This window comes from Mustela nivalis (assembly GCF_964662115.1).
Source record: "Mustela nivalis genome assembly, chromosome: 3".
NCBI lineage: Eukaryota > Metazoa > Chordata > Mammalia > Carnivora > Mustelidae > Mustela > Mustela nivalis.
The window spans coordinates 63434197-63451854 of NC_139022.1; the positions used below are offsets into that span (position 1 = coordinate 63434197).

The 17658-nt window shown below is 37.8% G+C and overlaps 1 protein-coding gene across 14 annotated transcripts in view; it reads left to right on the top strand.

The window, feature by feature from the left end:
- Window positions 1-17658, top strand: part of MCTP1 (multiple C2 and transmembrane domain containing 1) — a gene marked incomplete at its 3' end in the record, with an annotated part of 521765 nt that overhangs the window by 436573 nt on the left and 67534 nt on the right. For all 14 annotated transcript variants that reach the window (XM_082723856.1, XM_082723868.1, XM_082723870.1 and 11 more), the window contains one exon: window positions 11689-11742. In XM_082723856.1, coding sequence (XP_082579982.1) covers window positions 11689-11742 — 54 coding nt within the window. The remainder of the gene's footprint in view (window positions 1-11688; window positions 11743-17658) is intronic.

Here is a 17658-nt window from a genome sequence, read left to right on the forward strand (position 1 = left end):
TTTGTTCCTTCTTAATGACTTTGCATTCTCCTTGTAGCAAGCCAAAACTCCTTTGAACTTTGTAGTGAAGGAGGTAGGATATAGGGCCAACAGAAGCACCTTGTGGCTGACCCATGACCTCATGACTAGTTTGCATTACTGGTTCTAAGCATCATGCCCTCTGTAGTGATTGGTGTTGGCACAGAGTTTCCTATGATATTTGCGAAGATTTATTGCCCCTGGATCAGAAAGGTGGTAAGAAAGTACAAGACCTCAGTTAACAAGCTAAAAGTGGGAACCAAATAGTATGTCTTTATCTGCTTGTGGAAAATGTTTGTAAATCTGAACTCTGATAGGGGTCTAGTAACTCAGAGAGGTTTGTGTTCATTTTGTTGTTGTTTAGTGTTATGTAGTATACATTATCACGAGCCTGCAATTCTAAAGTCTTTCCATCTTCTTCTATGTAGAACTTTAATAGTACATGTAGGTAACCAAACTAAAATGTGCCTTCAAGGGCATTTTCTGTCATTTATCACTGAATTTATTCCATTATGCAGGAAAAAAAATAACTATCATGCCACATCATTTATTTTTTAAAAAAATAACCAAATATTCTGTTAGCATGCTTAAATGAGAGAAAGTCGGTTCATCTAAAAGTTTCCAAGTGAATTACACTCCCACGGATAGCCTCAAAAACACTTAAAAATGACCGTTACCATGACTCATTTCCAGTTGGTAGAGGTTAAAAGCCCAAACTTTGAAATTAGGAAGATCTGGGATTTAGTTGCAGAACTTCCTCTTGTTAGCCATACAAATTTATTCATTCCCCTGAGCCTCAGTTTCCTCACCATTAAGACAGGGATAATAACCTTACCTTGCTGAGGTTTTGTGATGATTAAAGAGACAACAACATTGGGGAGGTTATGTGCTTTGGTGAGTGCTGATTCACAGACCTGTACCCCTGGGGATAAAAATACATGTTTATAAAAAATAAAAAATTAAAAAAAAAAAAAAGAGAGAGAGAGAGACAACATACTGTCTTAACCATACAGCAAGGACTTAGTCAATGACAACTAGGCACCCGCGCATGTAGAAAACAGGACAAACCAGCAAGGGTGCAATGAGGGTTTAGACGTTGTATGTGACTTCCTCTTTTGAAAAGTTCCCTTGTAAGTGCTCTTGAAGAGGATGGTTTTCCATGACCATCAGTCTTGGTTTTAAGCTTATAGATCAAGACAGTAACATTGCCACAGAAAGATTTCCCATGTCTATAATCCCGCCTGCTATGTGTGTGGGAGTCCCACAATAATAAAAACTGTATTTTTATCAGGAAAAAAAAAAAAAGCAGATGAAGAAATTTGACCAGTCCTCTACAGATGAAAACTTCTTGGTAACTGAATTTTACAGAAATACCATAAATAAATGCCATTTTCTAGATCATATCAATAGATATTTGAAAGAAACATTTTTCTTGTTTATTGTAATACAAACCTCCAGCAGGCACAATGCATAAAGACAAAGGCCGGCAGCACTCTGAGAAAAGAACAGGGCATTTTCCTGAAACTGTCTAAATCGTCTTTGAGTCCAAAAACACAATACTCCTTCCTGACAGCCTCACTCCGGATGTCGACTAAGAGAAGGAGAAAGGTAAACCTACATAGCATACCAGGCCTGGGCAAGGGGACTAATTTTAATAAATCAGACTAGAACATGAAAATGTCAACTTAATCAAGCATTTAAATTTTATTAATCAAGCCTAATTTTTATGAGTGCAAATAATCACTGAAGCTGGACAAATTTGTTCTCGATTGCATCAGAAACATAATTTTAATATTTAATGGACTGATGAATTTAAATGGAGAATTATCTTTATGAAACATGCTCTTCATAATTTGCCATTAAATGAGAAATAAAAAAAAATCAACATAAATCTTACATAAAGGTTATTTAACTAAATGTTGGTACTATAAATATTATAAATACATTATGCACTAATTTAGCAATCATACAGTACACTACATAAAGCAGAAATGATAAGTGGACCAGGCAAGCTTTTCCTAGAATATAGTGCTCTTGTGCTATATTGTGGGAAGCTTGTGATAAAACGGTTACGGAGGTTTTGTGTGAGGTTTCGTGAACATTCTTTTCATTCAGGCTTTTATGCTACAATTCACCATTCACCATAGACATTCTTTCCAGTTCAAATGTAGGTCTAAACCCACATGGGCTTTCTTTTGTGAGGTGATTATTCTTTATCAAAAAGAGATTAAAAAATATTTTTATCATTATTATTTATAGAAAAGGGATATAAAGAAAAAACTCAAGTTTTCGGACTCTATGATTTCCTGACATTCAAAAACTCAGTCTATTTTTAGATTTTTTTTCACATAATGTTCTCAGGCCTCGAAATATTCTAGGACTGAGAGGAACAAAAGAAAAAGAGAATCAAATTAGTGCCAGAATGTTTTTCTCTACAAATGTCCACCGATTCCCCTCACCCCTTCCATTATCTCCTGCATTCTGCTTAACATAGTGAGTAACTGAGAATTTCTGGAAAAAGTGGATCGAACGTAGCAGAGCAGTACGGTCCAGAAGTTTGCTAATGTTAATCTCCAATATAAATGATTTTTTGTCTTGTTTTCCAATTCTGTTGTTCCAAAAGTGTAGCATTTTTCTCTAGTCCATGTCCTAAAACTATACATTTACCTGAAAGGGAACTTCTTGACTACTGCTGCTTTAATGCTCCCCGAGCCTATCTTTGGGGTTAGAGCATTGCATGTTTCTGAGGAGACTGGAGGTCGCACCTGTCCCTCCTCTGGCTTTGCAGAAAATGTTTTAAATAGATAATGTGGACTCTTCATGCCATACTTTAAGTATTTAAAGTATTACATTTCATTTGAAATGAAAATTCCCAAGGTTGTTTTGTATTTTAAACATTTAAAATTGGGCCTTTTTAAAAAAAATAACAAATTTGTGGTTCTGGAATGGAAATCTGGTTTTATAAGAGGCTTGAGTGCATAATTTTCTTCTTTATTTGAAATCTGTTTACTTTTAATGGGCCAAAAATATTTTCCTTTGAAAATACTAAATTTTATAACATCCATTCGTGGCAAGTCTAGTTATCTTTTAATCTCACTTTGCAAAGCACATTAAACAACTCTAGTGTTTTCAGTTTGTGGGGTTTTTTTTTCCTTTTCTTTTTGGCTTTTTGAATATATTTTTTTTCTAACATGACCAAAAATTAGTTTCAAAAAAGCATTATTATCCGGAAAGCACATTGTAGGTTAACAGTTGACCTATTTTTCCCTGCTCAAATTAATATGCGATATCCTAAAGACACCAAGCTCAGAATTTTCCCTGCCAGCGAAAATACAGTACATGGGGAAGCCTTTAGATGGAGACATAGTTCAAATAAACACTAGAATTCTGTTCCCAGGGCTTTGTGTAAGTGTAAGAATGAACATTTAAAAATACTCAGAGGGAAATATGAAAAGAAATTCATTTCAGATGCTTATACTGATTATAGAATTTATATTATATTTAGTCTTTTATAATGGAAGAGGTTTTCTGCATATTAAGCTGACACTTAAAAAAAATAAAAGGTTACATCTTCTTGGCCAGCAAAGTAAATTTAATGCCCTTGCACCTTACAGCAAAGCATATTATACTGCAAATAAGAATGTTGTTGTTGATGATGCAGAATACAGGCTGTATGTAATCAGTGGCATGCATCAAAAGTCATCTCATAGCCACATTAAAGCCACATTTCCTATTAAGAATCAGACTAAATTACAACATGGCACTTCCCAGAATGAGCCAAGGAAATGCGTTCTGTGAGAAGAAATAATTGTATTTGAGTGTCTCTGTAAAAATCAGGAAGTCTTTTAGCAGTAAGTAATAATGCTTTTCTTTTTAGTCTGCCTTCTTTTGTGTTGCAATATATTCAACCTCACTGGCAAGCCTATCACACTAATTATTATTACATCTAGTGGTTCAGTTATCTTGATGACTACTGTAGCTGAAATACGCCAAGGTCAAATCCTTAATAGCGTGAATCAAACTAAGCAGCCATCATACATCCAGTTGCTTTTGAGATATACTGGATGAAACAGTGTATCCCAGACCTGTTTATGAGTCTTATTATTCTTCCAAACGTGGTGTAAATTATATGTACAGCTTAATTGTGCCGTTCATTTTGCAAAAGTTTCTTCTCAAAAATTTTGTGAGAAGCAGGCATGTTTTATTTGGTACTTTAGCTGACTTTGGTGGACCAGAGGTCAGCTCTGGTTCTTTTCAGCCATCCAAAAGAGTCAGAGTGTTTATAAGCATCTTCTCAATCCATTGGCTTCCAATAATTTCATATGATATTTACACATGTAATAAATTCACTGGCACACAAATGCATGCTTTGCTTGGTTTATGCACACACAAAATGGTATAAATGAACTCCAGACCATGTTGAAGAATTCTGCTCTCTCCAAATTCCTCTGTATCTCTAGGGTGGAAATAGGCATTTAGTTTGTAATGTGTCCAAATATAAGCATCTGTACACATTTGGATGTTCTATGAATATGAAATTAAATATGAAACTTCTTTCTTTTGTGACAATTTTCTTTCTTTAATTTTTTAACATGCAGTTGCACATCTGGACAGCAGTGATTTCTTCTTTAATTTAAATGTGTTGCTTTTTTATAGACCATGTTTGAGTAAAGCAATTTGAATTGTGCAGCTATTCATTCTGAACATAGCAAAACATCTATTATATTCAAAGATTATTTCCAAGGAAAAAAGTAAACATATGAGAGAAACTGGTTTGTCTCAGCTTTGGCTTGGGGAGTTTCTGGCTTCGTGGTACTCAGTCCTTATCTTACAAGGGTGACATGACCAGGATTCTTTCTCGGTTCCTTTTTCTTTGAAGAGTAGTAAGTGGAGGACCTTATTCCTGGGCAACTCAAAATACAAAGTGTTTTAACAATTATTGGTAGGCCTTTTAACTCCCTTTGGTCACTTTGTTTTAAGACACACCCCCTAACGTGGCATTAAAAAGCAGTAATCAGTATTCACTACCCCATGAGGACTTTAACAATGAAGTTTACCTGAGTCTGCCTTTTCTCACCCCTTCGCTGTCTTGGTGGTCTATTCTGCATCCTCAGGTCCCCTCCCTTATACATCATTGTCTGGGGCAATACTATTAAACATGTTGTACTTGTATTCAGATTACCAACACCATTATTAATATTTTCAGCCAAATAAAATTGTATTTCCTTGCAAATCATAAGACATTTAAGTTGTGTTGAATTATAATTAAAAGTCATAATATGAAAAGAGCTCCTGGGCGACTATATAATATACAGATTCTACAGATGAGTTTGGCTCCATTTGAAAATGTATTTTTTAAAAAAGTATAGCCACATACTCTATTTTATATGTTAATGACAAATGCTCAGCAAATAGGGACTATGGAAGAAGAAATATTACACTTTTTAAAATAATGTTATCTGCTTATTCTTTAGCTGTAATGTAGCTGGCTTGCTGCATTTGGGGCTGTCTCCGTGTGTTTTTAAAAATGTCATCTTTATTAGTATTACATTCAAGGAATAGTACCAAGAATCCGTTTCTTTCAAGACCTTCCTCCAGTGTGTGGCATAGAAGTCTGTGACGAGCGACATTACAGAAGGTCATGTCACTTTTAACTGCTTGCATTACATCTTTCTGATTTCCCTAGTGCCCTTCCTTTGTTTGATTAATACTACTTGCTTTCAAGCAAGGTATCAGAAAGCATAATTTGGAAAGAGAATTCTAGAGCCAAACTGAGAGATTCCCCCCTCAAGAAAAGGGAAAGAAAAAAGAAAAGAAAAACACAACTTTGGAGAAATGTATCTTTTCTAACACATGCATTTTTTTCAACACTTATTTTTTTTTTTTCCTCAAGGAAATTCTGCATATGTGTTATTAAGTTATTGTTGACAAATGTTTGGTCAGTTTGACTTCATATACTTGAAAACAAAACTATGTAGTCTTTATGTGGTTTTATTGAAGAGGAAAGAGCTGGAGTTTGAGACAGGACTCCTTTATTTTGTTTTTCTTTGTTAGGTATTAAACTCCTCCACTCTCTTTCTACATGGTAGGTGTTACGTGAGTTCTCTGGGAGAGGTTGCAGTTTCTTGAAGTCACTAAATGCACGTTCAGTTTTTTTTTAACACCTTAGTTGCAGTTTCTGTATTCATTGAATTTGGCCAGGGCTCATGTCTTCAAGCACAGCCCCACTTCTGAAACACTCTTGCCTTCATAGCCATCCATTGCTTTGGTCCCTTAAAGCCTGCAAAGTAGTGAAATCATTATCATTTTAAAGGAGGGTCTTGATCCACGCCTCTACCTGTGTCCATTTATGTGTTTCTTGGTGACTGTGAAACATGAATTGGAATTTTATATGTCCTAAAGAACACTGAATATTTTGCCCAGGACAAAAAGAATAATATAATTTTTTAAAAATGTATGTTGAAGGGGCACCTGGGTGGCTCAGTCAGTTAAGCATCTGTCTTCAGCTCAGGTCATGATCCCAGGGCCCTGGGTTCGAGCCCCACATCAGGCTCCCTCTCCCTCTACCTGTCACTTCCATTGCTTGTACTCTCTTTCCCTGTCCAATAAATTTTAAAAATCTTTTAAAAAATCATGTTTAAAATATCATTAAATTCATGTTAGTTTTCTTCTCACTAATAGCTAACCTTTTTGAACATTTATTTTGATACGAGAACTGTGTTAAGTACTTTATACACTATTTCATTGGGTCCTTAATCAACACTGTGAGATAGGTGCTATTATCTCCTGTTTCCAGAGCACTTTAAACCCCACCTGAACGAAACGTAGTAGTGGGATACATTCTGAAGCAGCTTCAAAACATCCGTAGGAAAACATCTATATTATAAATCCTCACTTGTAGATGTTTATGATGTAACATTAAAAAGGCACTGGAGGAGGGGAAAAGCCCTCGCTAGAGCGCTAAAATACAACACAACGGCCTCTAGCTAACACAACACTTTTCTGCCAAATGTAAGAGCAAATGGTTGTATTGGGTGGTTCTGGCTGCACATTTGTAGAGCAATTGTGCGTAGCCAATTACCCACTTGTGCAGGGGAAGAACAGTTTGGGTTTCGCAAATGAAGAGCCTGATTCTGTAGACCTCTTTGAGTCGTTCTCAAACATAAGATCCGCAGCTGATTTGGAAAATGTGTAAATGAAGCTATTGGCTTGTTTGCTGTTTCGATGATATTTTGGATTTGTAGAAAATTAACTTGGAGGAAGTAGAAATCTCCAAATCTTAAAGGTTAAATGGGTATGCTTTCTGTTTCTGGGCATATATTGGAAGGCATTTTGAAAATTTGCTTTTATTAATCTGCATCCCTGATTAAGTATACGTCTTTCCAGATAAGCTAGTTCAGTTCTGCAAGCTAGTTCACTTCCTTCCCAATCTTGTTGAGGGCTATGAAGAATAGATGATGCTTTCATCTGTTCACTCTATCAACAAATAGTTCTGGAACACCTATTATGCACCTTGCAATCTGCTAGGCAGAATCCAACACCCTTCTTGCTTCCTAGCACCTGCGGCACGATCATAAGTATTGAAGAGGAGAAGCATGCAATACATTTGTTTATTTTTATTTATTTATTTGACAGGCAGAGATCACAAGTAGACAGAGAGGCAGGCAGAGAGAAAGAGGAGAAGCAGGCCCCCTGCCAAGCAGAGAGCCCGATGTGGGGCTCAATCCCAGGACCCTGAGATCATGACCTGACTGAAGGCAGAGGCTTAACCCACTGAGCCACCCAGGCGCCCCAATACATTTTTAATCATAACCAGCAAAAACATTGTTCGAATTTATGCATGGGAGTAAAAGTATACTTGTAGTATTTGTTTCTTTTTCTTCGACATATTCGATAAATGACTTTGTGCAGGTAATTTTAGTAAAACATTACTTAACGAAATTACCTGTTTTATACCTCCCATATATACAACTTTTATCTGAAAAATAAAATGGATCATAATGACCAACCTAACAAATTACTTAATCTAAATCGGTCATCTTAGTAGAGATACAAAATTATAATCATTTAAACAAAACTTAGGAGAGTTGGGTGAATTCTTCCCTCCCCACCCCTCACTCCCCACCCCCAAGAACTGGGCAGGGAGTGAGAGCCATCTCTGAGTTGTCCCACTGTCTGGGTTTGCATTCTGTTTCAGCCATTTGCTGTGTTAGGTGAATGCTTTTGAAGAAATACAAAGTACTGAAATACTGTGGCTGCTTCTCCCATTGAAACCTCCATCAAAAATGGCCCCGTTTGGAATTGCCTGATATAGAGCACTGTGATTATATGTTATTGCTATTATTGTCTATATACTTCCAAATACTTCAAATTTTCAGGAAATTAAAAGCCAACGTGAAAGATTAGCTTATAGTCTCCATTTAAATTTTATTGAATTATAATCCTCTTGAGGGCTGACATGAGTATAGATGAAATATCTGTGTTATTCATCTTTGTATTCCCACAGTACCTAGCACTGTGTTTCTTGGCCAAGGGGCTTAACAGTAAATGCTTAGAGAGTTTCTGAATAGTGTTAGAGAGAATGTTAAGAGTCCTTCTTTCTTGCTGAGGCTGAATTGCTTTATATGCCTTCAGAATAAGTGTAAACTCTCACCAGATATTGGAAACAGCACATTGTGCTACTATGGTTCTTTTGAAATGCTGAATGTCCAAAGCAAAGACCACAAAATTCTACCATGTAATAGAAGATTTAAAGTATGACATTAAATTAGGAACAATCTCACAGGAACATCTCACAGATGTTTTTGGTTCTATATTGGTTTATGAGAAAAGGAGGCTTGCGTTTGGGCTATTCTTTTAAGTAGGCTAATGCTTTTCGAATATTTGAGAACAATTATTAGATCACCAAGAGTCCCGACATGTTATCTCAGTTTGTGTAGCTCTTTGCATAACACAGTCTTAGCTATTGAAGTTTTCACTCATAACATATTCCCGTCTGTATCATAAGCCACATGAAAGCAGCACTCACTGTCTCTATCTTTTAAAGTTATGAGCTTGGGGAGAAAGATTTAAAAAATATTTAATAACCATGATTCTATCAAGTTTATTCAGAAATAAAGATACAGACTGGATAAAAAAAGAAAAGCACCACAAGAATTAGAAATTATATGAAATGGCATCAATGCAATCAGAAGTTGGCACTTAGCTGAATAGCAACCCTCCCCAAAGTTTTTTTAAATGTTTGGTTTCTATGGAAGAGAGAGAGGGGGGGAGAGAGAAAGAGAAGGTGTATAAAACCATAGTAAAACACCTGAAACAGGGGAGCTCCCATTTGTAATGCCACAGTGACACAGTAATCAAGGAAAGGGTAAATTATTGAGCAAATCCAAAATGACTATTCCATTATGCTGAAGTAAGTACACTAGGAGTCATTAAAAAATACATTCATGCATACCCATCTACCTGGATTATATATACATATTACGTACATTTGATTACTGAATACATTTCTAATTTTCAGTGTCCATTCTCATAATGTAACCCTTGTGTAAAATCAGAGATTTAAAATTAGAGTCTCTGGCAATTCACAAAATAAAAAAGGAGGAAAAAGAAGTAATACAGAGATAGTCAAAAGTTGACATTTATCCACAAGAATTGAAACTTGAGCCTTGGTTGCACCAAAACCACAAATGACAAAAGAAAAAATTAACGAATGGGACCACATCAAACTCAAAAGCTTCTGCACAGCAAAACAAACAATTAATAAAAAGACAACCTGCAGAATGGGAGAAAATTTTTGCAAACCATCTCTCAGATACAGGGTTAACATCCAAAATATCTACAGAATTCAGTCAACTCCCTAACAAAAAAAGCAATCCAATTTAAAAATAGCAGAAGAACTAAACAATTTTCTACAGAGGATATAGAAATGGCCGACAGGGGTGCCTGGGTGGCTCAGTGGGTTAAGCCGCTGCCTTCGGCTCGGGTCATGATCTCAGGGTCCTGGGATCCAGCCCTGCATCGGGCTCTCTGCTCAGCGGGGAGCCTGCTTCCTCCTCTCTCTCTGCCTGCCTCTCTGCCTCCTTGTGATCTCTGTCTGTCAAATAAATAAACAAAATGTTTAAAAAAAAAAAAAAAAGAAAGAAATGGCCGACAGATAGATGGATTTATGCTTAACATCACTAGTATCAAGGAAATGCAAGTCAGAACCACAATGCCGTGTCACCTCTGTATCAGTGGACCACTGAATTAGCTAACATCTGTTAGAATGGCTGTCGTCAGGAACAGACAATAAGTGGTGCTGAGAATGGTGAATAGAGAGCGGTGACTAGAGAACCCATATGGTTGGCGGAAACGCAAATTGGTCCAGACACTATGGAAAACAATATGGAGGTTCCCCCCAAAATAAAAACAGATCTGCCCTATGATTGAACAATTACACTTCTGCACTCCCATGTTTGCCACAGTATTAGTCACAAAAGCCAACATATGGAAACAACCCAAATGCCCATCAGTGGATGAACAGTTGAAAAGGATATGGTAGGGGCACCTGGGTGGCTCAGTGGGTTAAGCCGCTGCCTTCGGCTCAGGTCATGATCTCAGGGTCCTGGGATCAAGTCCCGCATCGGGCTCTCCGCTCAGCAGGGAGCCTGCTTCCCTCTCTCTCTCTCTCTCTCTGGCTGCCTCTCCATCTACTTGTGATTTCTCTCTGTCAAATTAATAAATAAAATCTTTAAAAAAAAAGGATATGGTATATATACACAGAATATTACTCCATTAAAAGGAAGGAAGGTAGTATCCCTTTTGTGACATCATGGTTGGACCTTGAACTCATTAAAAGCAAGACGAGTCAGAGTTAAGTGTAGTACTATATGATATCACTTATTTATGGATTCTAAAAAAAAGTTAAATGATAAAAAATAGCAATAAGGCAGTCACCAAGGGGGATGGAGGGTAGGGATAGCATACACACACAGGACAGATAGTAAATAAGCCATAGAGATCTGATGCACAGTGTAATGAACATAGAAAATAGTGTACTATTAATTATGTAATAAGATAAAATATTGCCACATTAGCAATCATTTTACAATATATAAATGTATCCAAGTAACTCATAGTATACTTGACTTAACCAATGTTATGTATCAAATTTATTCAATAAAAATTTAAAAATAAGTAGAATTTCAGCCATGAAAGCTATTAGTTTAATGCCATAGGCCACCGGCATAAATCAGTGACGAGGAAATTACTTTACCTTAGAGTTTGGTGAAAAGTAAATCAGAAATAACAGAGCTGTTTTCTGCTTAGTTATCTGATTCTGAACTTAAAGTGTCTGATTAATACAGAAAGTGGAGTAGGTAAAAAGGAAATCTCCTGATCGAAAGCATCTCTGAAATTAATGTTAGTTTACCTGATGCATATTTCAGGTTCTTTAGGTTGTCACACAACATCTCCCACAAGTAGGGTTCCCCTGACTGGGATTCAGTTCCCTGGTATTAATCAATTAAAGTCATTGCATTTTCCTAATCCCTATCTCTAGATCAAATGTTCCCTCTCTGTGCATCTGTTTCAAATGTTAATGAAGTTTTCATTTCCAAAAGGTTGAAAATGACAGAACAAAATTCTCTGCTTTAAGAGCACAAAAATGACTTCTGTTTCTGTCTGCAGGTAGTAGAGGACATGCTGGAGGACGAGGAAGAAGAAGATGACAAAGATGACAAGGTAATTATCTTTCCCAGCACTTGGGTACCAGGGGATGGGGAAATGTAGACATGACACTGTTTTCACAGACAGTTAAAAAGGGAGTTGAAGTGTTTGAGTCCAGAAAATTGGACAGTGCTGTTTATCATCCTAACAATGCCACTGCATGTTGCATAGAAGGAGAGACGGCTATAAATCCTCTTCGCTTTTGTCCAGTGCTGGGTCAAATATTTTTCTGCCAGGAACAAAAAAAAATAATTCAGCTTGTCTGGAACTTGATAGCTCTCGTGAAGATAACAGCAGTGACAACTGTTTTTGAAGGGCAAAAATTTGTCCTATCTTGAGTATTACAAATCGGGCTACACTTCGGAGGAAGGGAGAAGGGAAAAAAAGAGCAGCCTGCTTAAGTTGAACATGAATGTTGTCATCTGTAATTTTCCAGGAATTGTGCAGCGAAAGAACACACGTGTGTGGGGAGGAGGGCATTTAAATAATCCCAGTGTTCAGGGCCCTTGCCTAGGCTTGACTTGGAATGACTCTATGGCTCCTTGGTTGGGAAAGCTTGCTGAGAGGTTGTTTTCTGATCACTGGTTGGCATGGGAATGGTGACCACAGTAAAAAAACAAAAAACAAACAAACAAACAAAAAACCCAGTAGTTTCTGGGATTTCTTGGTATGGTTGTCCCCTGGGAAGACAAATTAGAATGATCTGGTATGACTGTAGTTGTGTCTGGGGTGAGAAGAAAGGCTTTTTATGACAAGAAAGAGAGCGATGCTGATTTATCAAAATCCTTGAGCATTTCTAGATCAAAAAATCTTACAAGAGCTAGAGTGAGATTGGGAAGGAAAAGAGAATATCACTCCTTTTTCATTATTCCCAAATTGTTTAGTGTATAAAACTAGATTTTGACTTTCACTGGAACCAGAGTTCTTATAGTAAAGAAGTGATTTTTTTTTTTTAATAAAGGAGAACAACCGTGTATCTTAATTTATGCCCTTGACCTTTGATTCTAGTAGAGATGTACAGTTATATCCTGGTGTAAGAATTTGCATGCTGGAACCAAGCATTAGAAATGTAATTTAAAAAAAAAAAAAATCACAAACTGTGGGAGTCAAACTCCCAAATGATTTTTTTTCTTGCCTAATATTCAAGGCTAGAAGGAAAATGAAAACATAGACACACACATACACACTTTCTGCCTTCTAATACCATTCCAAACATTTTGAAATTGATAGAGCTTTTAGGTGAAATTCTCCTTCTGTACATCATTTAGTCATTAGCGACATCACCAAACATACACTAACAAAATCTCCTTTCTACAAAAACACATATGTGCTTGTTTTTAATGTTAAAGAACATGAACATACACTTCTGGCAATAAATGAGGTGATTTATTGTTAAGGTCAGTTGTAGAGCTGTAGAGAGCTTGTATTTTAACTCAACATGCCAGCTCTGAATCATCATTTCTCTGCTGATAAACACTGAGCTGCCATCCATTTATAGCCATTTTCCCTTGCTTGTTGCTGCTTTATTATTAAAGCTACCATAAAGATTCATTCCAGCAGCAGGCGTTCCCTCCAAAATGTTAATAAATGGAAACCCTTAGTGAAGTCTAGTACTTCAGTGTCCCTGCTTGAGGTCAACCTGAGTTTTTTTTTTTCTTTTTTTTTTTTAAAGCCAGTTTGTTGATACTCCAAACCACTCATCTCCGCTTGATGGTCATTTTTTAATAGAGAGGATGTTAGGAGTGGGGAGCGAATAACGCACCTGGTTAACCAGCTCACCAGAACCTAGATGTCAAGTGGAACATGCCAGGTGGAAAGAGCACCAAGCCTCTAAAGTGGCATCTATTGTAATCTAGTGTTTAGGTGTCTGAAACTGACACCCGGGTTCTAACACATTTTCAGATCTAGTTACCGAAGGTGATTGAAAGTGAGTGCTTAAATTACTGTGTGAATTCAGCTGTATTCTTGCGCACAGGGTGCTGGCAAACAGTGTGTTTTCCATATGAAAAGATGGTGAGCTGATTTTCATAAATCCGACTCTTTATTCAAGTGATCTATAAGGAGGCTTTTCTTTTCTACTCATAATGGAATTGATGGCATAAAAATCGTATCTGAACAAAAAAATAGGAAAATCTCAAGTATAATAATTTACAAAAGACTTTTAGGGGCCTGCATAATGGAAGACTCCTAGAGTGGATGTGTTAAAATATAAAGTTTTTCCTATAAGCAATGGAAATATGAAAGGATCTTTCGCCTTCCCATTTAGTAGCTTCCGTCTCTGGACTGGCTGTCACAGTGGTAAAGGTTGTTAAGTCTTGGCTATCAGTATGTCTGATTGGGAGAAGGGTAATTTCCTACTTAAAAAACTCATTGGTTCTTCTGTTTAAAGTTTGTGTGTAGAGTCATGCGTAATGGAATTTCAGGAGAAAACAAATGTGTTTTTTTGCCATATGAGCAGGTACTGACCTCTAGCTCTCATTATTTCTCTGTTTTCTCATATGGTATAATAGTGGGGTCAGGTCAGTGAGTCCTCTTATAGGATAAAAGTAAAAAAGATTAATAAATGTGCCAAAGCCTCACTTTAATTGAACCTGAAGCATATGTTGCAAGTATGTAAAATATGTCCCAGATGTTTCACCAGGGCTAGTTTCTTGGCTTTCCCTGATTACCACAAGGCAGCTATTAGTCCTCTAACCTTTGGACTTGGGGGTAAATGGGGTATTACGTGGCACAGAATGAGAGCACCTGTTTTCCATTCAGCAAAGACCCCTGGCAGGCTTTGCCTAAGCCTATCCATATGTTTTCACTTAGCAGATTGTTGGGCGATTATGAAAAGTGTCTTTCTTTAGAGCCAGCATTGATATTAGTCACTCACAATGAAAGGGCGAGTCATTGGCTACTTGACAAGGTCCGTGTGGGCATAAACCGAAGTCGTTTATTTCATTTCGGCTCCAAGTGTTTTCCCTCCCCACCATTATGTAGATGGTTAAAGACACAGGTACAAAAAGGTGAAGCAGACAAAGATGATAATTACTCTGCATCACAGCTGTGTGAGAGCTTTTTTTTAGTGCTGACTTCAGCACCACCTGGGAAGACTTTGGTTGAAGTTGGTATAAGCTAAGTCATGATTCACCTGGATCCCCAGATCTGGAAGCTTTTCCACACCGTGGCCTTTGGAGCATTCTTTTTGTCATGTGTTCTCCCTTTTTATTAAAACAGCTGATCCTTATTCGGGTGAAGGCGTGTGATCCCCAGACTTCACCTTCATTCCAGAATCCCTTGTCTACATTGACTTTAATCTAAAATTAGGTGACTCCTCTCTTCATCCAGTTCCATGGTTTTCACAAAGGCAGAGAATATGGGTTTTAAATGGTGGGTCTTAGTTATGAATCATTGGCTTGTTAATATTTTCACTTATCTGCATTACATAGCAGCACTCTGTGAAGGTGTACTGGAGATGAAATTTCTCCTGAATTGAATGTTAGGAAGACATCACCCTGTGTTCTCAGTTCCCTTTGTTGTAGAACATTCTCTCTGCCATCGACCACAAAGTCACAATTGAATCTGATTTTTGACCTGACACCAAACCCTGCCTTTGTGGTTAATAGAATGTCTTAGTAATTAAGGCTTAGCTCAATTACCCCGGTGGAGGTATTAAAAAGCCATATAATAGTGTTTCTGACCACATTATTTATAGTAATACAGCGGTCGATCTGCATAATCTAGACATCTAATTAATGAAGATCAGCTTTCATTTTGTGGCTTAAAAAGTTTAGGCATGCTTCCCATGGTGTGTCCTACCCTTGTAATGGAACCCAGCTGCAGTATGAGGAAGCAGAAGATAGAATGCAGGTTTTCCTCAGGATAAGCATGGATTCAAACACATGGCATAGTACTAATGTTTATTGATAAAAGATATTTAAATGTTCAGACATTTATGCTTACATTGCTTTGCCTTTTTCTTCAGCTATTAGGTCAAGGTTACTGTGTTTCAAGATAACTAGATGCAGTGAGTGAAACTTATCTGACTTACTTCAAAATACGCAGTTTGCTTGCTTTAATTCTCAAAATCTGTGTTATCTGGTTTGATCCTCCAGCCCTAAACATGTATATAATATACCCAATATGCATACATCTCTGCATCTGAAATCAAGCATGGGAGGAAAGAGATAACTCTAATGTGTGAGAGGAGAGAAGATTTCAATCAGAAAAAATGGCATTTTCTAGTTATATTCAATGGAATAATTACATGGTGGGGAAGCCGATCAAAGCTTTGGAGAAAGGCAAGGAAAGAGGAGTCAAGAAAAAAATTCTTAAAAAGAAATCTTAACTCACATTTAACTGAAATAGCATTGTCTTAGTTTATTGGTTTTCTACTACTGCATAACAAATGGCCACAAACTTGGAGGCTTACAACAAACCGCATGCATTAGTGCTCAGCTGGGTAGGTCAGAAGTGTAGGCATAGCTCAACTGGGTTCTGTGTTCAGTCTAATTCTCAAGTCGTCAGTCGGGCTGAGTTCTCATTTGAGGCTCTGCAGAAAAACCCACTTCCAATCTTACTTGGGCTGTTGATAGAATTCAGTTCCTTGTATTTGGAGAACTGAAGCCCTTATTTTTCTTGTTGGCTTTTCACTCCTTGTGGTCACTTTCCATGGTCCTTTCCATCTTTATATCCATCAATAGACAATCTCCCTCCTGACAAATCTCTTTCACACTTGAACTCTCTTCAGGAAGAGCCTAGTCCCTGTTAAAGGTTCGCCTGATTAGGCCAGGCCCACCAAAGGTAATCCTTTCTTAAAGTCCACTCTGCCATATAACATAACCTAATCACGGGATGACCATCCCATTGTATTCTTAATTCCCTTCACATACAAGGGGAGGGGATTATACAGAACATGTACACCAGGAAGTGGGAATCTTGGCAGTCATCTTAGAATTCTGCCTGCTACAATCATCTAGACCTACTAGTTCGAATTTATTTTAAAATGGGGAAATTGCTTCAGCCAAACATAGGTGCATTGCCACAAGTGATATTGACAATGAGTGGCAGAGCCAGGGATGACACTCAGGTTTTCCCAAGTTAGGCATCTTTACCATTCTTAGAAACTAAGTTTCCCAGGAGAATGAAAGTTAAAGAACAGATGCAGATTACCTTAGACCTGATCTTCTGGTATTCTGGTAGTATAATCAGGGAGTATACCATCTAAACCAGTGAGGTGCTCTTCTAGGTTTCTAGTTCCTCACACTCTTCCTGTGCTTTCTGCCCTTTCCCACTGTCCCAGCTAAGTCGTGGTGTGGTGGGCAGAATAATAACCACTCAAAGATGTTCTCATCCTAATCCCTGGAACCTCTATTACACTGCATGGCAAAGAGGCCCCGAGGTAGCCAATGAGGTGAAGGTTGCTGATCAGCTGACCTTCTAAGAGTTGGATTATGCTGGATTCAATGAGTGGACCCAAATTAATAGTAAGCATCCTTAAAAGCCTAAGAAGCCATCAAAGTGGCCACCCCTTGCCCAGCTATGGCCCAAGCCAGTGCTCTGGACCTTCCTGGCCAGAAGGAGAGCTGCTGAGACATCTGGAGGACCTGAAGGTAGAGCTCCTCCAGCTGCAAGTCACCAACATTACAGGCCGTGCAAGGTCCAAGGTCTCCAAGATCTGAGCTGTCTGTAAGCCCCTCACCCTTGTTCTCACCATCATTCACCAGACTCAGAAGGAGAACCTCAGGAAATTCTACAGCCCCAAGAAAAGGTGCGCCCTGTACCATAGGCTCAATGAGCATGAGGAGAAGCTGAAGGCAAAGAAACAGCAGCAGAAGGACCAGCTGTACAGCATCTAGTGTGGGGGCAGATGGAGTCAAAGCCAGAGCCCTGACATTAATCCAACAAACTGATGGGGGGCAGGGTGGTGTTAGAGGGTTGAGATGCTCT